Raw genomic sequence first — 27,785 nt, forward strand, 5'->3', positions numbered from 1 at the left:
TCCTCTTTTAATACCTCTAAGGATTTTAGTTGTAGAACCCCCCTTTCCAAGATAAGAAGCTGTCTGTAGGTAATTCTATCCTGTTTTTGTGCTATATTCATATTTTCAATTGCGTGTCTAGGAATTGCCCACATGGGTATCTTGTCATTTAATTTATATTGGTATTTTTTCCAGACCCGCAGTAAAGCATTTCTTAAAATATGACTTTTAAAATTCTTGTCCAATTTTTTGTTGAATAACAGGTAAGCATGCCAACCATATACCAGATCGTATATTGAATATTCTAATATTCTATCATTAGTTAAATGAGTCCAATCACTAATTACAGATAGTGCCACTGCATCATAATATAGTTTTAAGTTAGGTAGTTTCAAGCCTCCTCTCTCCCGTACATCTTGCATTATTTTCATCTTTACCCTCGGCTTCTTTCCTGCCCATACAAATTTGTTGATACCCTTCTGCCATTCTAAAAGATTCGCATCTTTTTTAAGTATAGGTAACATTTGGAAGAGAAATAAAAATTTTGGTAAGATGTTCATTTTCACTGCCGCTATCCTACCCAACAAAGATAAGTGCAATTTCTCCCATTTTTTCATCTCTGTCTGTATACTATGCCAAAGTGGTTCATAATTATGCTTATATAGTTTCCCATTTGAAGTTAAGATGTTAACTCCAAGATATTTGACTTTTTTAACTACCTCACATCCTAACATCACTCCTAGTTCTTCCTTTTGTTTAGTATTCATATTTATAGCTAATATTTTTGTTTTTCCTAAATTTATTTTAAAACCAGACACTTGACCATATTGATTAATCGTATTCATTAAAACCATACTGGATTCCTGCGGTTGTTCCAATATTATGACCAAATCATCCACAAAAGCGTGCACTCTGTATTCTTGCTGCCTAATCTTGATCCCTTTTAGACCATCCAAGCCCCGTATTTTATTCAACAATACTTCCAAAGTTATAATAAACAATAATGGGGACAAAGGACAGCCCTGTCTTGTACCTTTTCCAATTTGAAAAGAGTCTGTTAAACTTCCATTGACTATGATTTGTGCTGTTTGCTGTTGGTATATTGCTTTAATTGACTGTAAAAAATTATCTCCTATCTGCATTTTTTGCAATATCTTCAACAGAAATTGCCAGTTAACTCGATTAAAGGCCTTCTCAGCATCCAAAAATATAAACGCAGCAGGGATTTGGTTGTTCTTTCCCAAATATTCTAATGCATTAATAATTAATCTGACATTACTTTTCATCTGTCTCCCCTGTATAAAACCTGTTTGGTCGGTGTGTATCAATTGTTGAATAACCAGCATTAACCTATTTGCTAGTATTTTAGTAAAAATTTTATAATCTCCATTAAGTAATGAGATAGGTCTATAATTTTTTGGTTGGGTAGTATCTTGATCTTCTTTGGGTATCAAAGATATAAACGCTGTCTTCCAAGATGGAGGCACTTTACCTTCCGTTTGAATCTTATTAAATAATTCTGTAAGAGGTTCTACCATTTCTAACTGTAAATTTTTATAGTAAACCGCTGTCAAACCGTCTGTACCTGGTGCTTTCCCTAACTTTAATTGCTTAATTACCTGCAGAATTTCCCCCGAGGTTATTGGTTGATTCAATTTTTGCCTGTGCTCTTCTCTGAGGGTATTTTCTCTTTATCTAAATATTTGTCTATATTTAAACCATTAATTTTATCCCCTTTATACAATTCTGTAAAAAATTCCCGAAATGCCTTTTGAATCTCTTCCTGTTGAAACACCTCCTTCCCTCTGTAAATCAGTTTAGATATATTTCGAGTTTTCCTTTTTTTCCTAGTCTGATAAGCTAACCATCTGCCAGGTTTGTTTGTGTTACAAAAAGTATTGTGTTTTGCATATAATAAATTAGTGGCTACCTGGTCAGAGATCAACATGTCAAATTGAGATTTTAATATGGTGATAGCTTCCTTAACCTTTGTATCGCCTGGATTCATTGTTAACTCCAACTCTTTTCTCTTAATTTCCTCTTCCAATTCTGTTCGTTTTAGCCCTTGTTTATATCTATGTGTTTTATTTATATTCATCAGCACTCCTCTCATATACGCTTTGCTTGCATCCCATACGAATTCCATAGATGTACCCTTATTCATATTCAAAACAAAATATTCAGATAACAATTTTTTACAATCATTAATATACTTTTCATATCTAAATAAGTTTTCATTCAATCTTCAAGACCTTCTTGCCTGCACTACCCTTCCCAATTCCATCCAAACTGGGTTATGATCCGAAAGGACCCTAGCCGCAATCTTTATCTTCTTGACCCTAGAAAGCAAATCATTAGTGATTAGTATAAAATCAATCCTTGAAAGGGATTGATGTCTATCAGAGAAGAAAGTGAAATCATATTCCTCTGCATTTCTTTCGCGCCAAATATCTCTCAATTCAAAGTCGTCCATCATGTCAAAAAAAGGTTTGGGTAGCTTTGCTTGCATCTTAGTATTTGGGCGAGAAGTCTTCTTATCTCTTTTAGTGTCTATCACACCATTCCAATCACCCAATAGTATACAGGACCTATAGTCCCACTGTACTAATTTGGCATGAAGATTTCTATAGAATCCGTCTTGTTGTTGATTAGGAGCATAAATTCCCAAAAGTAATGTCTTTTTCCCTTCTAGGATTAGATCTAACGCAATATATCTTCCGAAGGGATCTGCTTCAATTAATTCAGTTTTCATGTCTTTTCTTAAGTATACAACTATACCATTTTTCTTTTCCATAGCAGAAGCTACAAAATGTTGACCAAGTTTTGAGTTAATCAGATATTTTTGATCAGTTGATTTGATATGAGTTTCTTGCAAACAAATTATGTCATTCTTAAACTGTTTAAGATAGTGAAGTATTTTCTTTCTCTTCTGTGGAGAATTCAATCCATTGACATTCCATGTTAAGATCTTAGTTGTCGTCTTTGGTTGGCTGAAGCTTTTTTAGAGCTTCCTGCATGGCCTTCTGGTGTTGAAATTGCACCATGATTTCCACCTGACAAACACTGCTACTCTAGTTTAGAAGGTTTTAGCAGAATTAAGCATCACAATAACATTTCACCTTTCTCTGGTTAACAATCTACTTCAAAGGAACAGTCTGTGTGCTTTTCTTCTTCTTATCACTCTATAAACAAGCTATGAGTCCTTGAAGTGCCAAGCCAGGATAATCAGTGAAAAAAGTATTTTGTTTCCAATACACAAACATCAGCTTCCGAGTAGTAGTGTTACAATGTTAGAATGTTACTACTTCTTTGTTTCTTTTTGTATCTTTTTGTATTTTAAATTTTTAAAAAAGGTCCGATTCTTAAATGAGTTAGAAAAACATCCACAGTAATGATAGAGGAAAATTTTAGTCCATAGATTATGGAGAATAGTCAAAGAAAAAAAAGAAGAAGGAAATTTAATCCATTCATTTAAAAAGGATTGCATAAATTCCATCCGTAATGATAGCATTTAAAAAGTAAGATAACCCACTGTTCAAAACCAGTCCAAATTTAATTCCGCAGTTTATTTCTTCTGTTCTCCAATTTAAATTAATTTTAAGTTTTTTTTATAGGCAGTCACTTTTAAAACAGTAAAAATTCCTCACCAGCTGAAAACACTTTCTCTTTCTGTATCCTTCTGTTTTGGAGCCACCCCGACCTCATCAGCCATTTGGCTGGATTTTTTGTCACCGGCTTGAAGAACTTCTCTTGGATCAATCAGGGACTTTGCGATGTCCCTGTGATCAGCAAGATGTATTCTTCCTGTTCACCATCTCTACGGGATGGTTTAGGTCCGTTTGGACCACCCAGAGACAAAAGTGGCAACTGTGATCTCAGAGCATTGAGATCGCATGTCATGTCGTCACGACTTTGTCTCCTCCCACCTGCAGCCAACCCTCTTCAATCCATCAGCGATGACTGTGTGCCCTGACTCATTAGGCAACCCCCACTGACTGAGGAAAATGGCTCCTTGTGACGTAGTAGCCTCACCGACCTCCACTGCGCCTCCCTCCGTTCAGTCCTCTGGTGGAGGAGGCAGTTTCTCCTCATCCCTCCTGATCACCTGCAGCTGCAATCCTTCTCAATCCTGAACTTCTGGCTGGGTCTGTGATCCCTTCAGCTGCAGCTGTGTCTCTCCCCTTTCCTCTCCAACCAGGTGCTTATCCACTTGTTCCTCTGAGGTTCCTGGGCTCACTTCTTCCTCCATTCCTTCCTCCATTCCTTGCTTGGCAGCATCTTCCAGATGTTCCTCCTGGCCCAACTCTGAAATCTCCAGAGCTGGTCCTTCTTTGTGGTCTGAATAGGTATCCGAGGAAGCCATCAGAGGTCTTCTCTCTCCTTTTCTTAGCTCTGACTTTTGCCCACAGCAATCCTGTGAGGAAGAAAACAGCCAAAGTAGAGTATCTACTACCCCAAAACACAAACAGATCCCCCCTGAGAGAGAGGAATTTCTAGGGAGGGGCCATCACTTCTCCCACCAGTGTTTCCATCCTCTTGTCTTATACCTCCAGCTCATCATCAGCAAAAAGTCTTTATCCTAGACAACCTCCTCCCATGTTTTTCCATCCCACCACTGCTTTTGCCCCCCCTCTCCTCCAGTCCTTCCTGGGCAGAAATCCCCCATTTTCCCAGGGTGCCCCAATTGCTGCTCCTTTCCTGCCTCACTCTCCTCCCTTGGATCTGTTGGGACAAAGAAGCTGAGCTTTGACAGATCTTCCCTGTAGTGCAGCTAATGAGAGTTTTCCCAGCAGGAGGGCTGAGCCCCACAGGAGCCCCAGACAACCCACCGTGGCTGCTTTGGGAAGACTTTGTAGATGAATTCCCCACCCCAACAATTGGGATACCTGTCGGCACTCAGGTATTTTTCAAGTCCCAAATTTTATTAATTAAATACATTTCAGCAACAGTGAGGCTTACCTCTGATGTAAATTTGGGCTGGAGCATTGCATGTGGCTGAATCTCATCTTCTGTGCAATAAATTAGGGGAGAATATTCTAGATGACGGTGATTAAAGCAGATTGTGTCCTCCCGATGCAAAATTTTCCTGCATCCCAGCCAGTTGCCTGATATATGGCAAAAAGAGAAGATAATTTATTTCTGGAGCACCAGCTCCTGCCTGGGGTGCATATAAGCTGAAGATCTCCAAGGACCCAGATGGCACAGCTGCCTGGATTTTAACCCAGCATCTTAATTTGCTTATTATGGATGAAAGCAGGGGTGAAATCTACTTACCTTCACTACTGGTTCACAAATGGGAGTGCACACTCCGCCTGCACGTGCCAACTCCGCACATGCGCAGGACCTTCTGCACATGTGCAGAACATCAAAAATGGACATGATGACGTCTGGGTGGGTGGGTAGAGCCTGCTACTGAGCGTGCCTGAACAGTAAGTAGAACAGCAAGTGGGGGGGGGGGGATCTGCTGTGCCATGCAATTTAGATTAGCTAGAAAGCAGGAAATCCAGCTTTCTAGCTAATATAAATCGCATGTGACAGCTGATCCTTGGAAATACCGGTTCGCCTGAACTGGTAGCATTTTTTACTACCAGTTTAGGTGAACTGGTCCGAACCAGTAGCATTTTGTCCCTGGGCGAAAGGCAAAGTTGTTGGCTTTCTAGAGGTGCTGACCATGGGGAAGGGACATTCCTGGGGGTGTTAAGAAACAATCAAGTTGAAATTGTCCATGTTCCTATTAAGAGTTCATATGGGACATCATAGTTCTGTTCTTCCACCACCAGTAAAGCCATTCAAAGCTGACTAGCAGGGCTGTTCCCAATAGGACATTGCTCACCATCAATTTACTTTTAAGCAATGATGCTAAACTTCGGGGAAATCTGTCAATGGTACAAGACAGTTGGTGTCCCCCATATATTCCAGACATGGTAGCTCTTAATCCAACTCTTCTTTTGCTTTGTGCTCCAAACTCCCAACCCAATCCAGCAAGATCTAAGTACCAGCAACCTTGTCTAATCTTGGCTTGATCTTGACTGACTGGCTTAGTATTGTACTTTCATCTGAGACTGGCAAGCAAATTGCAAACCAGTCAAAAGGCCCATCCTAGATAAGAGAAATGACAAAGCACTCCTGCCTTGTGGCGGAGAAAATTACATGGATGTGTTGAAGCTCAATTTTTTGACACTTTCTTATCCTTTTTCCCTCTCACATCTCTTATTCTGAATAGGAGCCAAACAAACAGTGGCTCCTTCCACTACTGGACTTTCCTCCTTATCCCCAGGTGTGATTGTGAGTTCCCCCTTTACTTCCATCAGTGCTTCCCTGAAGGTCCCTCTTACCAAGTGAGTGGGCACCAGGACCTTCTTCAGGGCAGGATTACGGTTTTTTGGCCCTTCAGAAATTATTAATGGGACTTTTCTTTGATTCCGGAGCCCCTGATATTTGCTCCTCTGAAGTTAACCCGGCACTGTACCACCTACGATCTGACCTAAGCGTAGTACACAAAATTGTGTGCTACAATGTCCTATCTATCAACAACTACTTCAGCTTCAATCTCAATAATACAGGGCCAAACAATCGATACAAACTCAAGATAAACCACTCCAAACTCGACTGCAGAAAATATGACTTCAGCAACAGAGTGGTCAACGCCTGGAATGCTCTACCTGACTCCGTTATTACATCCTCAAACTCCCAGAGCTTCAACCTTAAACTGCCTACCCTGGAGCTCACCCAATTCCTAAGAGGTTCATAAAGGGGCATGCATAAGTGCACCAGCGTGCCTAATGTCCCTGTCCTACTGTCCCCATTTATCTCTACTCATTTTCCTAATTCATGTCCATGTTTATATTTATACAGTACCTGCTATCTTGTACATGTTTGACAAACTAAATTAAAAAAAACATATTGAGGCCAAAGAGGCTCCCTCCCATTCAGCAAATGCAGAACGTTTTTGAGATTTACAGAAAGTGGAAAAATGGGTGGATAATTTATTGTTGCTTTCTTTTCAAAATGCTGTTTGTGGGAAAGGGTCTTGTGGAGGTCCTGGCTGAAACTCTTAGGGAGGCTCTGCCATTCATACCTACTCAGTCAATGCAGAAATTCAGCAGTGTGTGTGTGTGTGTGTGTGTGTGTGTGTGTGTGTGTGTGTTTCACTTACAGCTCCGATAGAGAATCAAAAGTACCATGGTTATGGCAGCCACAATTATGACGGTGATCCACCACTTTGTACCTAAAGGAGAAACATGGTTCCGATTAGACAGAGGCTGAACTTCCTGAAGTGGAGATGCTGAGCTGTGGAAGCAGTTTTCAACCTGAACCGGCCTCCAGGCAGTGTCTCCACTTCTGAAGGAAGCCCCCCTCCCGTAGGCCAGATGTAAGCACCCCGTGGGCAAGATTCAGTCCCCGGGCCTTGAGTTTGACACCCCTGTTCTAGGTTGTTTGTCTCCTTGGTTAGTTTCCATCCTCTGCTTCTTGTCCTGCCTTCAGATGCTTTGGAGAATAGATTGACTCCCTCTTCTTTGTGGCAACCTCTGAGATACTGAAACACTGCAATCATGTCATCCCAAGTCCTTCTTTTCATTAAACTATGCGTACCCAGTTCCTACAACCATTCTTTATACTGTATTAGCTTCCAGTCCCCTAATCCTTTTTGTTGCTCGTCTTCTCTGCACTCTTTCTAGAGTCTCAGCATCTTTTTTACATTGTGGTGACCAAAACTGGATGCAGAATTCCAAGTGTGGCCTTACCAAGGTCTTATAAATTGGTATTAACACTTCATGTGATCTTGATTCTATCCCTCTGTTTATGCAGCCTAGAACTGTGTTGGCTTTTTTGGCAGCTGCTGCACACTCCTGGCTCCTTTTTAAATAGTTGTCCACTACTACTCCAAGACCCTTCTCACAGTTACTACTATTGAGTCAGGTACCACATATACTGTACCTGTGCATTTAGTTTTACTTGCCTAAATGTAGAATCTTACGTTTCCTACCACTGAATTTCATTTTCTTAAAATAGTGCCTAATGTTCAAGTCTGCCAAGATCCTTCTGTATCTTAAGCCTGTCTTCTGGAGTGTTGGCTATTCCTTCCAGCTTGGTGTCATCAGCAAATTTGATGAGTTCCCCATTTATTCCCTCATCCAAATCATTGATGAAGATATTGAAGAGTACTGGGCCCAAAACAGAGCCTCGGGGTACTTCCCTCCATGTAGATGCCGTTCCACATCGAGTGTGGTTGGTCAGCCAGTTACAAATCCATCTGATGATGATGCTGTCTAACCGACACTTTTCTATTGTATGAAGTAGTAGATTGTGGTCTACTTCATCAAATGCCTTACTGATATTGCATTGTATTGTATCTTTTTGCATCATATTGTATTGCACTGTATTGTATACCATATTTTCATACCTTTGTTCTTAGGTTTCCACTTCCAACTCCCCTGTCAAAATGACTTTTTACCATCACTAAATGGAGAACTAAATTTCCTGTTCTCTATCTGAAAACTTTAGATGACGTAACAGAAAAATATCCAACATTTTTGAACAATCTATTTATGCATTGATTTGATTTATTTGATTAAATTTACATGCTGTCCATCTTACCTAGAGGTGACATGTCATAACTACTCAGTTTCTCACCTCCTTCCTCCTTCCAGGCCAAGACCAGGGGCTCCTTCAAGCCCTCATGCTCCAAGTAACACTGAAAATGGTTCCTCTCTTTGGGGTTGATCTCAATTCTGAGCCAGACATAATAGGTCCCGTCTGAGTTGGGGGCCACATTCCTATGGAGGGTCTTGTATTTGACCACCTCTCTTTTCCTCCTCCAAGTGGCCCGGATCTCCTTGGGGTAGAAGCCAAAGGCCTGGCAGATGAGGACCTCCAGGCTGTCATTGATCACCTTGTGGGTCACTTTCCCCACTGGGGGCTCTGCAGAAACAGCAACAACAGAGTTCTCAGGATTTTCTAGAGTTTCTGTCAACATGATTTAATTCATAGGGAAAGTCTCATTTTGCCCTTCTCTGCTCTCTCTCCTCCTCTAGGAACCTCTGGGACCCTCAAAAATGAGGGCATTGAACTCTTGAGACTTATTTTTGAAAGAAATTCATAGACTTTGGGGTAACATTCCCACTCTGATCAAAATAAATGTAATGCTTGGGCTTTGATTCCCTTTTGATATCCTAAACTGAATTTGTTCAAGTTGTTTGCAGATGGAAATTGGGAAGAGAATCACATTTTAGTTCTGCCCCAAAAAGCAGAATGCAAAAATTAGATTTCCTCATAAAAATGGAATTGGATCTCAGCATTGATATCTTGTTCTTTGGTCTCCTTTTTTTTTTGAATAACTTTTTTTTGGGAGGGGGGAATTGGGGAATGTTTTTCCTACTAGATTTTGGTAAATGCCCTGATTGCTTTTTGCTAGGCACCTGAAGAGTGGCTTGGCTGTGTAAGGCAGAAAAAACATCAGAAGAGGAAGAGAAGGGAGGCTAGGAAAAAATTGCACAACCTGAGACCATTCAGCCTCTCACCTGTCTTCTTCACAACCTCCATCTGGTAGGAGAGGCATTTCTGTAGCCACTCAAGGCAGTTATTCTCCAGGAAGAATTTGATTCTCTCAGACCTCGCTGGATCCTTCTCCCACTTCTCCTTAACCTTCTGGGCCTGGGGCTGAGCTGTCACCCATCCGGGGGTCTCCTTGTGGAAGCTGATGAAGTCCTCCCCATTGTAGCCATAGCGGAAAAACCCTCCTTTGCTCCCATCTTCTCTGAGCTCACAGCCCAAAACCACCTGCCAGGTGTGAAGCTCTGAAATACACAAAGATTGGTGAGAATAGCCCAGAGTTCCTCTCCCTAGAGACCTTCCCCCAATGATTGAAGTGTTTACTTCTCCCCATCCCACCAGGGGAATGAAAACAGATCTTGCCTCCCCTCTTTCTTTCAAGGGTGGGAGGTCTTTTCTGTGATCTGGGGCTACACTTAGTCTTCTTGATGTGGGGCTAGAAGATCACAAAGACCCTGAGAGAGAAGATCTTGGGGAAGGGAGGCGATTTCCTTTCTTTTGCAGGAAAGCATATTCCATCCTCATGCTCCTTCCAGTCATTGGTGGTCAAGGGTGGAAACACTATTGCTCCTTCTTGGGAAGGAGTGTCAATTACCAAAACGGACCTGGCGGCAGCCATTTTTCCATTTCTCAGTTGCCACACTGGAATAGTGGAGGGGGGGGGAGGTTTGGAATATCACTCCAACCCAGACCATGACACAAGTTCATGTCCGGAGGTGGAGAGGGAGAGAAGTGACCAAGAAACTCTCCAATTAATATAACTGGACAATTGACGCTTGGGGAGGGAATTGTTTACTCTTTTAATTATACTAAAACCATGGGAAACATTTAGAGTTGGTTTTGCTTTCATTTGTGCCGATATTCTGTAGCCAATAAAGAAGTTCTTTGAGGAAGGTTCCAGTCTCAAAATTATGATTTGGTTGGGTTCATTAGTCAGAACTTTGGCACAGGGTTTATCTCAACCCCCTAAGCTCCCAGCCCCCCCGATTTCTGTTCTTTGCCTGCTTGCCTCTTTTCCCATTAACCAAAGTGACAAGAGGTGGGAAGGTGAGATTTGAGGGAGAATTTGGGACTTGAAGGTAGACCTGCCTTTGCTTACCTCCAGTCCCGGGGTTGAGTTTTGATAACCACTCCAGGTCAGCTGTGAACACCATCTCAGGTACCACAATTGTGTTTGCCTCCTCCACCTCCATCCAGGGCACCAGAGGAACCATGTTCCCGGTGGAAAAGTTATATCGAGCGATGGGCTGGTCATCCAGGTTGACCATGTAGCTGAACTGGGGCAGCCTCTGGCTGGACTCTGACACCTTCAGGTAGGAATAGGACAGGGAGTGCCTGGAGGAACCTGGAAGGGGAGATGGTGAAGGATAGGATTAGGAGGGTCTGCAGCTCCAGCTCCTCCCTTGATGCTATCGTGAAACGCACAACCGTCTGCTGTACTTTGGAGGATTCCAGTCATGAGATTAACCTTGAACGAAATCCTCAAGCAACTCTTGGCTTGCTTTGGAAACAGCTGGGCACATCTGAGGAGGGGTCCTTCTGTGTTCAGCCAGCTGCTTGTGGAGCTGACCCCATTGGACTCTATATGCCCAATGCCTGAAGGACCAGCAGGATAGAAGCTGCCTCCAGCTTCACTGCAGACCACAGAGTTTAGAGACCTCGGACTACAGGAAGCACCACACCTAGGAAGTCACTTCATATTGAGATTTTTCTCTTCAAGGGAGCCAACCAGCTCCAAGCAGAGGCTCAGCCTTTGCCCGACTGGAGGGAGGGAGGGAATAGGGAGGAGGATGCGTGGACCTGGCTTGTAAAGTTTCTCGCGTGACTTTCACTCTTTTTTAGAAATTTACTCAGAATTGACGACAAATTAAACACCAAACGTGATTGTCTCACAGGAGCCACGAATTATCTAAACCTTTCTTGTATTGCGCCTGTGTCACCCGTTCATAAGTTGGTAACAGGAAATAAAGCGAATTTATCGAAAGGAGACGCGTGGAAGGAGGGGGGTGCTTTGAATCTGAAGGTCCGCCGTTTGTTGTTTACTTCCTTGCTCAAATACAAAAAGGAATTACACTTTCCCGGAGGGCCGAATGTGGGGCAGAGACCCAGGCAGGACTGGCGTCCCCCTCCTCTCGCTTTCGGCTGCCTCCCACCAGGTCGCAAACCCCTCCAGAAACTCACCGCAGCGGCTGCCAGGCACGAAGGAGCCCAGCCCAGCCCACAGGAGCAAGAGGGGCGCCTGGGACAGGGGCATCGCTCTCCGACCACGCGCCCCTTCGTAACCAGAGACTAAAAGCATAGCCAGCGGGTGCCTTCTGGGCGACTCTTCCCCGCGAAGTTCAGCTGAAGTTTTCCGCCCCGCCCAAAGTCCTCGACAGACCAATGAAAACAGCAAGAGAAGAGTGGAAAACCGGCACTGAGGAGGGAGAGGAGAGGAGAGTGGGGAGGAGGAAGAGGAGGGAGGAGAGAGGACGACGAGGAGGAGGAGGAGACTGAGGCAAACTACATCTTCAGATCCCAAAGGCACTTTTTCAAAGGCAAGTGGACTTTGTTTTTGGAAGAACAAAGACCAGTTTTTCCTTTGAAAAAGCACATTTGGGACAACCATAATCTGGATTAGAATCTCCATAGACTTCCGTAGTCATATCAACAGTTAAACGTCAACTAAAGCTAAAGATATGGGAGACTTTCACCAGATCAATAACATTCCAACACTAAAAGCATCCCCAAACCGCTTGGTTCTAATCTAGCATCTCATCCACCACCTTAATGGACAGGCATTCTCCCTTCCCCCACCCCACTAAATGTCACTTTATTCAGAATGTTACAACTGCAAAACAAATATTACAAAAAAATAGAGAAAACACTAAAAGAGAAAAAATGTGCATTAGAATAGACAAAAATAAAAACACATATACATATACATACATATATTGTCCCACTTAGGTGGATATACTACATATATCGTAACAATGATAGTTTCCCCATATATATTATCTCTCTCTGTAAACACACACATATAGTATTAACAGGTAAACAGCAAAGTTAAACTTCAAAGCTTTCTGTTAACAGTCTATTATTGTATTTAAGTCTATTATTGTATTTAAGTCTGCAATGGCTTATCTACCACAAATCACCACAATCATTATTTCTTTCTAGCTTCAAATCTCTGCATTTGATTCTTTTGATTTTTGGTCTAAAATCAAGGACTACCTCTATGTTTTATCAAAAGGAGACATCATGCTCTATTTCATTTTCCCGATTAAATAAAAATATTATATAATTTAACTACAAAAATTAATGTATTTATTTTTTCAATAACTTCCCAAAACCAAAACTTATAAAGTTGGGAGTAAAAAAAATTCTATACATTGGCACAGCGGTTTATTCAATGCCAAAAAAAATCAGATAGACCATATTAGTCCATCAAGGCTCTTCCAAACATTGCCATATATCCCCCCCCCCTTTTTAAATTTGGTGCCACGTTGAGGGACAAATAAATCTGATACATTTCTCCTCAGAACCCATTTAATTAAAAAAAAAAACTTTATTGGCCAAGTGTGAATGGACACACAAGGAATTTGTCTCTGGTGCAGAAGCTCTCAGTATACCTACAAACAACAAGGTCATATCATAATACTGATACCAATAAGAGGAGGTAGCAGAAAAGATGAGATGGATAATAGCCCGACTACAGCCCTACTACATGGGTAATATCCATACATACAAGACAGAACTGTGGGAATTAAGTGTTTAGCAGAGTGATGTCAGAAGGGGAAAAAAGTGTCTCTGCATCTGGTTGTCTCAGCATGCAATGCCCTAACCATTCTATGGTCTTTTGTGTTCTGAGAAGAGTTTCCTGTGACAGGTGAACCATTAAGCAGCAAGGCACATGGTGACTGTGCACTATACGCTTTTTAAAAAAAACCTATATGGCTGTGTAACCATCTTCTGCTACCAACCTGTATGACAATGTCACAATCCTCTGCTACCATTTCTATATAATAAAACAGATTTTCCTCACAGGTTATGGGCCCAGGTAAATCAGTATAAACCCAGAGATGAATCCAGTATAAACCCAGTATAAACTCAGATTCAGAGGGGTTAAAGTTCAGCACAGAACAGAAGAAACCAGCCATAGTAAGCTATAGCAAATAAGTGCAGGGATATAGCAACAGAAAGAAGACTGCAACAGAATAGAGGTTTTTTAGAGGTGGTTTTATTTGCATTTGTAGGCCGCCCTTTTCCCTGAGGGGACTCAGGGCGGCTCACAGAAAACCAGGGAAAGGGGAAATACAACATTGAGACAACAACACATAATAAAATAATGAGCAACATGCATACAACATTCGGGCGGGGTAGAAATCCTTATCCCCAGGCCTGACGGGCGAGCCAGTTCTTCAAGGCAGTGCGGAAGGCCTGGACGGTGGAGAGGGTACGAATCTCCACGGGGAGCTGGACAAATAAACAGACAAATAAATAAGTAAATAAAATAGCCAGTAGGAAAGCTGAGACAAAGATTTCATTTGCGAATCTGAGACCACACCTGGAATACTGCAACCAATTTTGCTCACCAACTATAAAAAAAGCGTTGAGACTTTGGCAACTAAGATGATCAAAGGCCTGGAGACTAAACTTTATGAAGAACAGCTGCAGGTTTTGGGTCTGACTAGTCAACATCAATGAATACCTGTCAATGAATACTTCAGCTTCAACCACCACAACACACAAGCACACAATAGATACAAACTCCAAACCACTCCAAACTTCATTGCAGAAAATACGACTTCAGTAACAGAGTTGTCAACGCCTGGAATGCACTACCTGACACTCTGGTTTCTTCCCCAAACCCCCAAAACTTTAAACCAAAACTGTCCACCTCACCACATTCCTAAGAGGTTTTTAAGGGGCATGCGTAAGTGCACCAGTGTGCCTACTGTCCCTGTCCTAATATTCCCTTGTATTTTTATTCATTTCATGTATTCATAATCATGTCTATACTTATATTTGTTATCTAATTCATGCTTGATGAAATAAAATAAATAAAAATAAGAGAAAATAAATAGTCTAAAGAAAAGAGGAATTAGGGGCGACATGATAGCAGTATTCCAGTATTTGAGGGGCTGCCACAAAGAAGAGGGCGTCAAACCATTCTCCAAAGCACCAGAGGGCAGAACAAGAAACGATGGTTGGAAACTAATCAAAGACAGAAGCAACCTGGAATTAAGGAGAAACGTCCTAATAGTGAGGATAATTAACCAGTGGAACAGCTTGCCTTCAGAAATCATGGGTGCTTCCGACAGAAAGGAGCTGACGGAGTTCTGAGATTGCAGCCAATACTTTTATCACTGGGTGGTCCATTTGGACCTAAACCGCCCCGAAGAGATGGTGACAGGGAAGAGTACATCTTGCTGATCTCAGGGACATCACAAAGTCCCTGATTGATCCAAGAGAAACTCTTCTAGATGGTGATAGAAGCGCAGCCCCAAGCTGCTGAAGTTGGGACAGCTCCGCAACCGGAAGAAAGCGGAAAAAGAAAGTGTGTCCATCTGGTGAGGAAATGTTATTTTTACAAAAGAGACTGCCCAAAAAAGATTAAAGCTAAATTAAACTTGTAAAGAAAAGAAAATAAGCGGCGGATTTAAGCTATTTTGGACAGTGTGTTATCCTTTTTTAAAAAAATTCTTCTATGGATGGAAGTCTTGCAAACATTTCCTACTTTTTAAAGTGAAAGTATTGGCTTTTCTTCTACTACTTCTTTTTTTTACTTATGGATTAAATCTTTTTTGTATTTTTACAATACTGGCTTGGATGGGGTTTTTTTCTTTTTATTTTGTTCCATTTAAGAGCTTTGTTTCTTCTAAGCTTGGAATACAAAGAAGATATAAAAGAAATATAAAGAGAATAGTAACATCAGAGAGAAAAGAAGTTACACTGCCACTTGGAGGTTGGAGGCTGAGTTCTAGAAATATTGTTTTCTCTCTCTTCTCTTTGATCATTTTGACCTTGCACTTCAAAGGTTTTAGCTTGTAAAGAGATAAGAAGAAGAGTATGGGCTGTTTATGCAGGTGCTCTTTGGATGTTTCTTTGGCAGCTGGAGAGAAGTGAAAAACAAAGCTTGGTTTTCCAACTAGAGTGGCAGTGTTTACTAACTAGAAAATGGCACAATACCAAGAAGAAACCATATCATTACAACAGATTATGTTTGAAATTCAAAAATTATTAGAAACAATAGAGAGAATTGAGAAGAGATTGGAAAATATAGATGGTAATACAGCAAAATTTGGTGAAATTGAAGATAGCCAGCAAATGGAAAAAGTGGATGTTAGAACAAAGAGGCAAGATAATTGTGGATATTGACAGTGATCTGAGCGTGATTGGAAATGGAAAGAATGGAACATGGAAAGGGAAGAGAGTGGAAAGGAGGTCTACCCCAGATTTCAAGGTATAAAAGGAGAAAAAAAGAGAAGAATTGATGGATTCAAGGAGAGAAATTTTGACAAAAGCACTACTGATAACCAAAGAAGCTGATTAAAGAAGCTGATGGAGGCTTTTGAAAATTTATAAGATATGCAACAAGCAACAAGTTGCGAAGAGAAGTCCACACAAATTTGATTAAGGAAATAACCAGAAGATTAATTCCACATAAGGCAAAAGAAATAAGACAGTACTATTATTGGAAAGACACAGGTTGAGATATGAAAACTATTAACAAAATACTAGCTAAATTTAGTTAAAATTAGAGCATTATGCTAAAAATGAAGTGATAATGGATATAGTTAGATAATAATTGATAATGATATAATGTATACATATGTATTGGTTTCACAAGAGGAAATTTGGTATAAATTTTAAATGGTGACCATGAAAAGAAGTTTAGAAACTGTGTTATTTATGAAAGCCTATAATATTGAATTTAGATTTATTATGGATATAGTTAGATAAATAATTGATAATGATATAATGTACGCATATATATTGGTTCGACAAGAGGAAATTTGGTATAAATTTTAAATGGTGACCATGAAAGGAAGTTTTGAAACATGTATGAAAGCCTATAATATTGAAATTGGATATAAAGTGTAAACAGTGATTAAGAAAGGAGGTTTAGAAACTTGGTTATCAAACACAATTAATTTTTATTTAGAACGTTTGACAAGGATATAATGTTGTTGGATGATATTGAAAATAGATAATGGAATGCCATTATGTGGTTTTGCTTTGAAGTTTGGAATATTTGTTATAAAGGGACATTAAAACAACTATAGTCATATGAAGGATGAGGTATGATGATAGCAATTTATATAAATATATTTGATGTAAAATATATAATTTGATATGAATCATAGGTGATGACTGTGGAAGGGATGCAGGAAAGTTCTTTGTAATCAATTGACACACTTTTTACAATTTGGAATGGAATATGTTTTTATGGTGTTTGTTGTGTCTTGTTTGTTTGAGTTTATTCAAAAATTAAAAAAATGAAAAAAGAAATCATGGGTACTTCCATCACTGGAGGTTTTTAAGAGATTGGACAACCGCTTGTCTTAAATGGTATAAGGCCTCCTGCTTGAGCAGAGGCTGCAAGATCTCCAAACTCCTCCCTCCATCCTCAAAAAGCAGCTCTTCAAACAAATCAACCCTCTGCTGTACTTTGGAGGATTCCAGTCATGATATTAACCCTGAGTAACCCTGCACCACGCGCAGAAAAGCCTGTCATATCCGGATTTTTCCTCTTCAAGAGGAAGCTGATTCGAGGCTCAGCCTTTGCCCGACTTGGGGAGGGGGGAATAGGGAGGAGGAGTCGACCTGACTTGGAAACTTTCTCCCGTGACTTTCACTCCTTGTTTAGAAATTTACTTAGAATTGACGACAAATTAAACACCGAATGTTATACTGTCCCACAGAAGTTACGAATTATTCAAGCCTTCATTGCATTGCGCTTGTGTCCCCCGTTCATAAGTCGATAACAGGAAATTAAAAAAAAAAAACAGTGGAAGTGAATTTAACGAAAGGAGACGCTGTGGGGGGGGGGACTTTAAATCTTGGACGCTCCCCGTTCATTTTCACTATGCACAAATCATGACAGAACGGAGAAACTCCGGTTTGACAGCTCTTTATATAGTAGCTTCCCTAGGCGACGCCTACATTGACCGACCAATCCTGTCATCGGATGGAGATGATTGGCACCTCGCGTTGGCCTTGGCTCAGACACAACACTGAGCGCTCTCTCTCTCCCTCTCCCTCTCCCTCTCCCTCTCCCTCTCCCTCTCCCTCTCCCTCTCCCTCCCTCCCTCCCTCCCTCCCTCCCTCTCTCTCTCTCTCTCTCTCTCTCTCTCTTTGCTCAAATACAAATAGGAATGGATTGCAAATTAAAGTACAAAAAGTTATTGAAGGAGGGTGAGCGAAGGACGAGGGAAGGGAAAGGATCTTGAGACGGAGGGTGAACGTGGAGGAAGAGACCCAGGAGTCCCCCCTCCTCTCGCTTTCAATCTCCTCCCACCAGGTCGCAAACCCTTCCAGAAACTCACCGCAGCGGCTGCCCGGCACGAAAGAGCTCAGCCCAGCCCACAGGAGCCAGAAGGGCGCTCGGGGCAGGGGCATCGCCCTCCGACCACACGCCCCTTCGCACCTACGACTGAAGACCTCGCTTTGCACCCAGAGATTGAAAGCGCCGCCCACGGTTGTCTTGCCTGACTCTGGAGCTCTTCGTCTCCTCCGCTCGGAGCTCAGGTGAAGTTTTCCGTTCCGCCCAAAGTCGACACAGTCCCCCCCAAAGTCAAACTAAAGAGCAACAGAAGGGGAGTGGGAAACCTGCACTGAGAAGGGAGAGGGGGAAGAGAGAAGAGGGGGCAGAGGGCCAGAATGGGACTTCCGCAACCCCCTGGAAGAAGCCCCCCCCATCTGGTGCTTCTCCCCACTGAAGTTAACTTCCACGAAGTTGCTAAACACGGCCCTTCTCAGAACCTCTGGAGATGAATATCTGCACCATCCTTCCATCCGTTGCCCGGTTTTTTTAAGCTTGGGAGGCTTCAGGGAAGCTCATGAAGTCTGGGGCGGGGGGGGGGGGGTGTTCTTTCTCCATCCCCAGGCTCCTATAAAGCCTCTGGAGCCAGGGGCGGACAAAAAATGGCTTTAAAAAGGATGAACTCAGCCGGCCAGCGCGCTGGCTAGCTGACAGGGCAGCGCCTTGTGTGTCCTGACAAATGGCTCGGCATGCCACCTGTGACATGCATGCCATAGGTTCCCCATCACTGGTATAGGTGGTACCTTGCTCAATAGTAGTAACTGTGAGGGGGATCTTGGAGTCCTAGTGGACAACTATTTAAATGTGAGCCAACAGTGTGCAGCAGCTGCCAAAAAAGCTAGGCTGCATAAATAAAGGGATAGAATCAAGATCACATGAAGTGTTAATACGACTTTATAATGCCTTGGTAAAGCCACATTTGATTTGGTCGCCATGGTGTAAAAAAGATGTGGAGATTCTAGAAAGAGTGCAGAGAAGAGCAACAAAGATGATTAGGGGACGAGACTAAAACATATGAAGAACGGTTGCAGGAACTGGGTATGTCTAGTTTAATGAAAAGAAGGACTAGGGGAGACATGATAGCAGTGTTCCAATATCTCAGGAATTGCCACAAAGAAGAGGGAGTCAAACTATTCTTCAAAGCACCTGAGGGCAGGACAAGAAGCAATGGGTGGAAACTAATCAAGGAGAGAAGCCACTTAGAACTGAGGAGAAACTTCCTGACAGTTACAATTAACCAGTGGAACAACTTGCCTCCAGAAGTGAATGCCCCAACACTGGAAATTTTTAAGAAGATGTTGGATAACCAATTGTCTGAAGTGGTGTAGGGTTTTCTGTTTGAACAGTGAGTTGTACTAGAAGACCTCCAAGGTCCCTTCCAACTCTATTATTCTATTCTATTCTATTCTATTCTATTCCATTCCATTCCATTCCATTGTCAACCACCAGACTGGAGGTGGGCAGAAACCTTCAAGCCTCAAATTCTCCCTCCACTCTTACTTTCTGCCTCTTGTCAATTTCATTATCAGGAGATGGAAGGAGCATAATTTTCCAAAAGCCCAAATGTTTAGGAAAAAGCAGCTTTGGGACAACCATGCCTGGATGATTGAGAATCTCCGAAGCAGACAAAGAATAGAAAGTGGGTGGCTGAGAGCTTGGAGGGTTGCGATGAGCCCAGTGGAAAGTCAGCTAAAATGTACAATAGTTGAGGGCCAATATCCAGAAGAATCAACTCATGGGGCCCTTGCAAGGTTGAGAACACTATAAAAAGCCTGGTGGGGTGGAAAGTTTTTGATTGATTTGATTTTATTAGGTTTGTATGCCACCCTATTCCCGAGAGACTCAGGGCGGCTAACAATAAAAAAGGGAGGGGATACAAATAAAATAAAATAAAAAACAGCAATTTAAAATTCTACAACAGCCTTAACCTCGAATGGGGCTGGATAGTTCAACAGCCCCAGGCCTGCCGGAACAGCCAGATCTTAACTGTTTTGCGGAAGGCCGGAAGGGTAGTGAAGGTCCGGATCGCCACGGGGAGATCATTCCAGAGGGCCGAGCAGCCACAGAGAAGGCCCTCCCCCGAGGAGTCACCAGCCAACATTGGCCAGCAGATGGAATTCGGAGGAGGCCTAGTCTGTGGGATCTGATAGGTCTTTGGGAGGTGACTGGCAGGAGGCGGTCTCTCAAGTACCCAGGTCCGATACCATGTATGGCTTTAAAAGTAACGACTAGCACCTTGAAGCGTGTCCGGAGACCAATGGGCAGCCAGTAAAGCTCGCGGAGGATAGGTGTAACGTGGGTGTACCAAGGTGCACCCACAATCGCTCGCGCGGCTGCGTTCTGGACAAGCTGAAGTCTCTGAACACTCTTCAAGGGCAGCCCCATGTAGAGCGTGTTACAGTAGTCCAGTCTTGAGGTGACGAGGGCATGAGTGACTATCCGAAGGGCCTCCATGTCCAGGTAGGGCCACAATTGGTGCAGCAGGCGAACCTGGGCAAAGGTCCCCCTGGTCACAGCTGACAGATGATGTTCTAAAGTCAGCTGCGGATCCAGGAGGACTCCCAAATTGCGGGCCCTCTCTGAGGGGCATATAATTTCACCCCCCGGGCTGAGAGATGGAACAGCTGGACCATCTTTGGGAGGGAGCATCAATAGCCACTCAGTCTTATCGGAATTGAGTGCAACCTTGTTCTTTCCCATCCAGACCCTGACAGCCTCCAGGCACTGGCACATCACTTCTACCGCTTCACTGAGTTGGCACGGTGTGGACAGATACAACTGTGTATCGTCCGCATATTGATGATATTTAATCCCGTGCCGGCATATGATCTCACCCAGCGGCTTCATATAGATGTTAAATAGGAGGGGGGACAGGACCGAACCCTGCGGCACCCCATAATTGAGGGGCCTAGGAGTCGATCTCTGCCCTCTGACCAACACCGACTGCGACCTGTCCGAGAGGTAGGAGGAGAACCACTGAAGAATGGTGCCTCCCACTCCCACCTCCCGCAACCGTCGCAGAAGGATACCATGGTCGATGGTATCGAAGGCCGCTGAGAGGTCAAGAAGCACAAGGATAGAGGAGTGACCCCCATCCCTGGCTCGCCAGAGATCATCGATCAGTGCGACGAAAGCAGTTTCCGTGCTGTAACCAGGCCTGAAACCGGACTGAAAGGGATCCAGATAATCGGTTTCATCCAAGGACCGTCGAAGTTGAAAGGCCACCACTTTCTCAACAACCTTCTCAACAAAGGGGAGGTTGGAGACTGGACGATAGTTACTCAAGATGGCTGGATCCAGAGAAGGTTTCTTCAGGAGGGGTCTCACCACCGCATCCTGTCCCCCTTGGAGCTGTCCTAAGGGATGGAAAGGGACTCCGGATGCTTGTGGAAGTATGCGACAGGGGAGAGGAGGGGGAGAGCCCTAAGGTGGGACTTCCCCAACCCCCTGGAAGAAGCCCCTGAACTGCTGCCCTTTTCCAACTGTAGTTAACTTCCATGAAGTTGCTAAACACGGCTCTTCTCAGAAGCTCTTATGATCAACATCTGTACCCTCTCTCCATCCACTGCCCTTTCATCCTTTTTAGGAGCCTCTTTTGGTGGTTTCAGGCTCTGAGGTTGGTGCACCAACAGATGTGGAATTGTGCAGGTGTGTAAGGCAGGGGAAAAAGTATAGTGCATAAAGATGCTTCCCCCCACATATCCTGCCCATTCCTGGGAAAGTAAATCAAACATAGTGGGGTTGGGGAAGGGGTGGGTTCCTGCCAGTTCTAACCTCTTCTATAGAAGAGGTTCCAGAAATCTACAATGCCGTTTAGAACTGGTTCCAGCTCCCTCCCCCCGCCCGTCAGCACATCATCAAGATGAAGAGCGAGAGGAGGAATTCTGGGAGTTGAAGTCCACAAGTCTTAAAACTGTCAAGTTTGAACACCCCTGGAGATTTTTTTTCTATAGGGTTAGGAGTGCAAGGGTCTCGTAACTTGACAGCTTTAAGACTTGCATGCTTCAAATGCCAGAGTTTCTGAGCCAACATTTTGGTTGCTAAGCAAGATGGTTCAGGTTTAGGTTTATTGGACTTATATGCCGCCCTTCTCCAAAAGGACTCAGGGTGGCGTAAAACATAAAAACACATATTACAAAAGTTAAAAGAAAAGCATTGTTTAGAGCGTTGTTTTTTTAAAAAAAATATATACTTTTTTTATTTTCCATTTTCATAACATATAATCACATGTATACTATTACATAGCCAATATCCTATTGTATTAAGTAGTAATTACATCAGTTCCTCTTGTCATCAATGCCCAGAAAGATAAAAACCCATTATTAGCTCTTCTGCTCTCCATACACCTCTTTCTTCTACCTCTCTCCTACCTCCTTTCTTCCCTCCATCATCTTTTTCTACTCTACTTCCCCTTCCTTTCTCCTTCTCCTCTCTCTTCATTCCACTCCTCCTTATCCTCCTCATCTTCCCCCCTTCCCCTCTCTCCTATCCCTCTCTTCCTATCTTTCTTCTCTCCTCTGTTTCCCACTCTTGTTGTTAAGTGAGTTTCACCACATTTTACAAGTTGGCCCACCGAGTCACATGGCTGGCAAGCCACTCCCACCTGGTCACATGGCTGGCAAGCCACTCCCACAAAGCAGGCCACACCTACAGAAGAGGTTCTAAAAATTTTGAAACCCACCACTGGGTTGAGGGGATTGTTCCTGATACCAGGATCTTTCCATTCTTTGGGGCTATTTGAGCCTCCAAGCACAGGGATTTCTTGGGAGGCGGTGGGCAGAAAAATGCTTTGTAGATGGTGGCAAAATCTCGGGGCAGCCCCAAGGGGAACATTCTCTTGGAGGTCTTGGAGACTCTTTTCCAGAAAGGAAGAAAACAGCCAATCCCCTGGCTGAACAACTGAAATCCCATCACTAAATCATTGTCTGAGGGGGGAGGCAGGATGGTGGTGGGATGGGGTAAGGAATGGCTTTTCCGCAAGGGGCTAAACCCTAGGAATGGAGCAGAATGAAAACACAAAATTAGTCTTTCAAAGTTTGAGGGAGTGCCACAAAGAAGAAGGAGACAACCTCTATTTCCAAAGCCCTAGAAGGCAGAGCAAGAAACAATGGGTGGAAACTAATGAAGGAGAGAAACAGGCTGGAGTTAAGGAGAAACTTCCTAACAGCAAAGACAATTACAGTGGAACAACTTTGCCTTCAAACGTTGTGGGTCCTAGTGTTATGGAGGTTTTTAAGAAGAGATTGGACAGCCACTTGTTTGAAATGGTATATAAGGTTTCCTGCTTGAGGAGGAGGTCGGACTAGAAGACCTCCAAGGTCCCTTCCAACTCTTATCATTCTATTCTATTATGTAGTAGAGCCTCAGGTGGGTGAAACATCATAAAGTGGAAGACACACCTGCATGTCTTTCCGAGTCAGCTGTCCTGCTTTCGTCCTGACTGCACATTCATCTGCAGGCTGATGGCATCAATGGTACCTTTGGACCCACAGCTGACCAAGCACCCCCTGCCTCTCCTCTCTGGCAGATGTAACTGAGAAAAGAAGGTCCTTCAAAGGATGCAATGAAACCAGGGAGGACTTTGATTGGAACCTTCCAAGGTCACGTTCTACCTTGGCGAACTGGAGGAAGAGGGTACAGAAATGGCAGGGGCTCCATGGACCAACATTTGGGGTATAAAGGACACTGGTTTCACCTAATGGAAATATATTCATTGTGGGGCCAAATTGATCTGAGACTCTTACTATTCTGCCTGCTTTGGTGATTAGAATTTCAGATCTTGTTGTTGGCTATTCCTGGGCTTGGACATGAGATCTGGGGGGATCTACCTGATCCAAGGGAGGCTTTTTATTTCTTTTTGACATGGGGAGGAAGAATATAGGAGGGGGGCATTATCTCAGAGGGGTCCATAAGATTCCTGGGACAGCAGGGAGTGGTTTGCAAAGCTTTGGGAATGGTGAGATACAAGGGAACAGGTGAGGCAGGTAATCCAGCAGGGACCACCTCTGTTCAGCCACTAGTTCCTTGAACTTTTCATTTTGCTGCTTCAGATGCTTATTACTCTTCTGCAAATTGGAGATTTTTTTCCCCTCCACTTGCTGTGGGAGCTCTTTAAAATTGACACTCCCTTCACACCGATACTTTCCCACACCTATTTGTTAGGCCCATTCTTTAACAGATTGTCTTTTAAATAGGTGTACTGAAGTTTCCTTCCTCGGGAAACTGGTTCTTTGCAGATTCTTTTGTCCGATTGCTCCATAAACAATTATTTATAAAGATTTTTTGCCATATTTTTGTACCACAATAATTCTGGGATTGCCTGGAGAAAACTTGCATGCAAAGCCAATAAGCACACAGGATAGGTGAAAATGAGGGTGATTTTTATTTAAAAGAAGCAAAATCCAAAATGGGACACCCCCACTTCATAATGGGTTGCCTTTTACAGTTTTGAAAAGCACAAATTGCCAAGAACCAGTCATGAAAACGCATATTATAATACACCAATCATTATGAACAATGTCTTACATACTGTACCAATGTTCCCTCTAATTTTTTTTCAGTGTGAGTGGAAAAGTATAGTGTTTGAGCGGGAAACGTATAGTGTTTAGTAAAATGTTTGCACATTTTCATGCCTGAGCACCTGAATTTTTTTCACAGTTGTCACCTAAGACAACAACGAAATCAGTGTTATTTGAAAGGGAAGGACTTGCCGTCGTCGGCAGCTTAACGGAGCTGCCCCCAGATTCCTGGTTCGTTATCTATTTAATATCTATTAGATATCTCTTTTTTCAGCAAGAAAAAAGCAGAGAGCGACTCAGTTGGCAAGAATCTTCTTTGAAGTTCGCAGTTTCTTTTTTTTGGCTGCGAACGGAGGGGGAGAGTCAGCCAAGGCTGAGTCATTTACTCCGGCCAGAAAATCTCAGCTGTTTTTTTTACAGCACAAGGCGAGAAACCCCCCCCCTTGAACAATTTTTGTAACTATGTTATTGAAATTAATACAGGCAGAGACCGAACTTGAGAACTTTATTATTATTATTTTGTCTACCAAAAATCCCAGTTTCAAAGTGATAAAAAATCCCTTTGTGTAATTGGTTCTAAGATGGCGATCTTGTAGCTTTCGCATTTGTATATTTTTAGCTTCCTGGCACAGCCGACAGAGAGAAAGATCAAAGGTATTGCCTGATAGCATTCTCCGACTAATTAACATTGTTTCCTTGAAGACCTACCAAGAATTTCTTTTTCTTTTTCTTATCAATTTTTAAAAGCTGTTAAGCCTCCTTGTCAATATAGAGATATTTTAAACACAGATGAATATGAACTGTTACACTACAATGCTAATTTTTTGAGACGTGCTTTGTTACAATGCTCTTTTTTTGAAATCTTTTGAAAAACCTCTATGAACAAATAAAGGGGGGACTCAACACTTTCTTCTCTTGCAATTTACATAACGGGCCAGCAGAGTTCGAGTAATTCTTGACTAATTGTTTGAAATAATGGCACCAAAATCAAAGTCGGGGAGACGTCCTTTTAGCAATACACCTCATGCATTTGGCATGAAGTCGCAGCCTTTACCTTCTACGCCCCCTACTGGAGATTTGCTAACGAAAGAATTTCTTTTTGAGACACTTAGAGAATTCAGAGAGGAGATAAAGCAACTTATTACAGACTTTTGTGACAAGTTTGACACTAAGATTGCTAATACAAAGGAAGACATGATAGGACTTGTAACTGTATTGACAGAGTATGTTGCTGGAATGGAAGATAAGCTAGAGCTTCTGGAGGAAGCCAATACCAACTTGACATCCAAAATCGAAGTGATGCAACAAAAAGTTGAAAAAGCTGGAATGGAAGATAAGCTAGAGCTTCTGGAGGAAGCCAATACCAACTTGACATCCAAAATTGAAGTGATGCAACAAAAACTTGAAAATACAGAAAAACAAATCGTTATGATAAATTATAAAAAGATGGAGCTTGCATTAAGAATCAGGGGACTGCGTGAAAGGGAACAGGAGAACCTGAAACAGATTTTCTCAGAGGCCTTCAGTCGTCTGGTGGGAAGACCGGGAATCAACTTTGATTGGCAGATTGAAAAAATTTACCGCCATAATTCTTGGACGGCAAAACAGAGACAGCTCCCTCGAGATGTAATCATATATTTTGCTACAAGAGAGTCTAGAAATAGGATACTACAAAAGTCTTATAATACCAAGCTACAAATTGGCGGACAGGATTTGATTGTCTTCAAAGAAATACCACCCCAAATGTTAAGAGCCAGGAGAGATTACGCTTTTCTAGTGGAAGAACTCAGAAACCGTCAGATACAGTATAGATGGGATGTGCCATTTGGTATTATAATTACACTTGGTGAGCAAAAATATCATCTCAACTCTGTATGGGAACCCCGAGATTTCTATTATAAGACCCTGAAGGTGGGACATTCTGAATCATCTGGATCCGGAGAAAGACAACGAGAAGGACAAGATAAACAACAAATTATACAACCACAAGATAGAAAGCATCATCTTTCCTTCCCAGTAGGGCAAGGGATCAGAGAACAAGGACCTAGCGGTACGACTACCAGATGAATGGGGAAATAAGGCAGACTGCAACAACTTTAATAGTTATTGGCCATTGATTACATGGTCAATACTTTGTGATTTCTGTCATGCAAAAGAAAAATGACATAGTTGCATACTGAAGAAAAGATATTGACTTGATGGATAATTATGAACTTTTATATAAATTACTGATGATTTATTTTCTGGGGCGAAGAGGACGGAGATTATGGTGGGGGTTCTTTTGGATCATGGCCCAGTTTGGATGGAATTGGGAAGGGTAGTGTGGGTAAGAAGATCTTGGAGGTCGAATGGGAGCTATTATGATATGAAAAGTATATTAATGATTGTAAAAATTGCTATCTGAATATCATGTTCGGAATATGAATAAGGGCATATTTAGGGAATTTCTAGGAGACCCAAGAAAAGCATATATGAGAGGAGTACTAATGAAAAAAAAATGTATATATATGTACGTATATATATACATATATATGTGTGTGAAGGTGTATATATATATATATATATATATATATATATATATATAGATAGATAGATAGATAGATAGATAGATAGATAGATAGATAGATAGATACAAATAAAGGCAAAAAAAAGAGTTGGAAGAGGAAATCAAAAGAAAAATTCAAAATGTATCTAAATTGTGTTATAGAGGAAGGAGGCACAAAGGGAATGAAATTAATGGGTTTGGAAATAGACAGAACAAAGCAAACTGTTTAAATTTGTGTAATGGTGAGAAGCTGAGTTTAATGTATACGAACAATGTAAACTGCTCATTATGGGACTAAGAAACTCCAGATAGTTTATGTTCAACATTAGTAATAACTTAAACTGTTTAAAATTTGGGTAACAGTAAGAAGCTGAGCTCAATGTTGAGATATTTTAGACTGTGATTGTTAAAATGCTATACCGTGTACGGGCTCTGGGAAGTCGGGGGGAGGGAAGGGAGGGGGTGTTCTGGGGGGAGGGGGGGAGGGGGGAAATACAATATGTGTTAAATTCTAAAGTACATGATTCCACTTGTATACTGTGGCTTTTTAATGTTAGTGTTAAAATAGAACAAGCTGAATATATTGGAAGGTAATAGAAGTACACCGAAGGGAGGAGTTGAGTGAAAGAAGAAGGAGAGTGGAGAGGGTGAGAGAGAGGAGGAA

The 27,785-nt window shown here is 42.3% G+C and overlaps 1 protein-coding gene across 2 annotated transcripts; it reads right to left on the reverse strand.

Moving 5' to 3' along the window:
- Window positions 1-3,799: 3,799 nt before the first annotated feature.
- On the reverse strand, window positions 3,800-18,544 carry LOC116504984 (zinc-alpha-2-glycoprotein-like). Of its 2 annotated transcripts, none has more exons than XM_032212273.1 (7): window positions 18,063-18,544; window positions 10,631-10,876; window positions 9,501-9,776; window positions 8,614-8,901; window positions 7,136-7,207; window positions 4,939-5,084; window positions 3,800-4,393 (listed from the first exon to the last, which is right to left on the reverse strand). In XM_032212273.1, the coding sequence occupies exons 1-7, from the start codon at window positions 18,133-18,135 to the stop codon at window positions 4,103-4,105; spliced, it is 1,392 nt and encodes a 463-aa protein (XP_032068164.1). In that variant the 5' UTR covers window positions 18,136-18,544; the 3' UTR covers window positions 3,800-4,102. The 2 variants fall into 2 exon arrangements, with proteins under 2 accessions (XP_032068164.1, XP_032068163.1); XM_032212272.1 differs by lacking the exon at window positions 18,063-18,544 and adding an exon at window positions 11,713-12,045.
- Window positions 18,545-27,785: the final 9,241 nt, after the last annotated feature.

The sequence above is a fragment of the Thamnophis elegans genome, chromosome 2 (assembly GCF_009769535.1).
Source record: "Thamnophis elegans isolate rThaEle1 chromosome 2, rThaEle1.pri, whole genome shotgun sequence".
Taxonomy (NCBI): domain Eukaryota; kingdom Metazoa; phylum Chordata; class Lepidosauria; order Squamata; family Colubridae; genus Thamnophis; species Thamnophis elegans.

What these genes read in the sequence shown, in the direction of transcription:
- LOC116504984 (XM_032212272.1), bottom strand. Translation starts at nt 11,830, where the DNA reads ATGCTTTTAGTCTCTGGTTACGAAGGGGCGCGTGGTCGGAGAGCGATG. An exon ending in CGTGCCTGGCAGCCGCTGCG is followed by an intron (nt 10,877 to 11,712) that starts GTGAGTTTCTGG and finishes CTCCCCTTCCAG; the next exon opens with GTTCCTCCAGGCACTCCCTG. An exon ending in GGCCTGGAAGGAGGAAGGAG is followed by an intron (nt 7,208 to 8,613) that starts GTGAGAAACTGA and finishes TTTCTCCTTTAG; the next exon opens with GTACAAAGTGGTGGATCACC.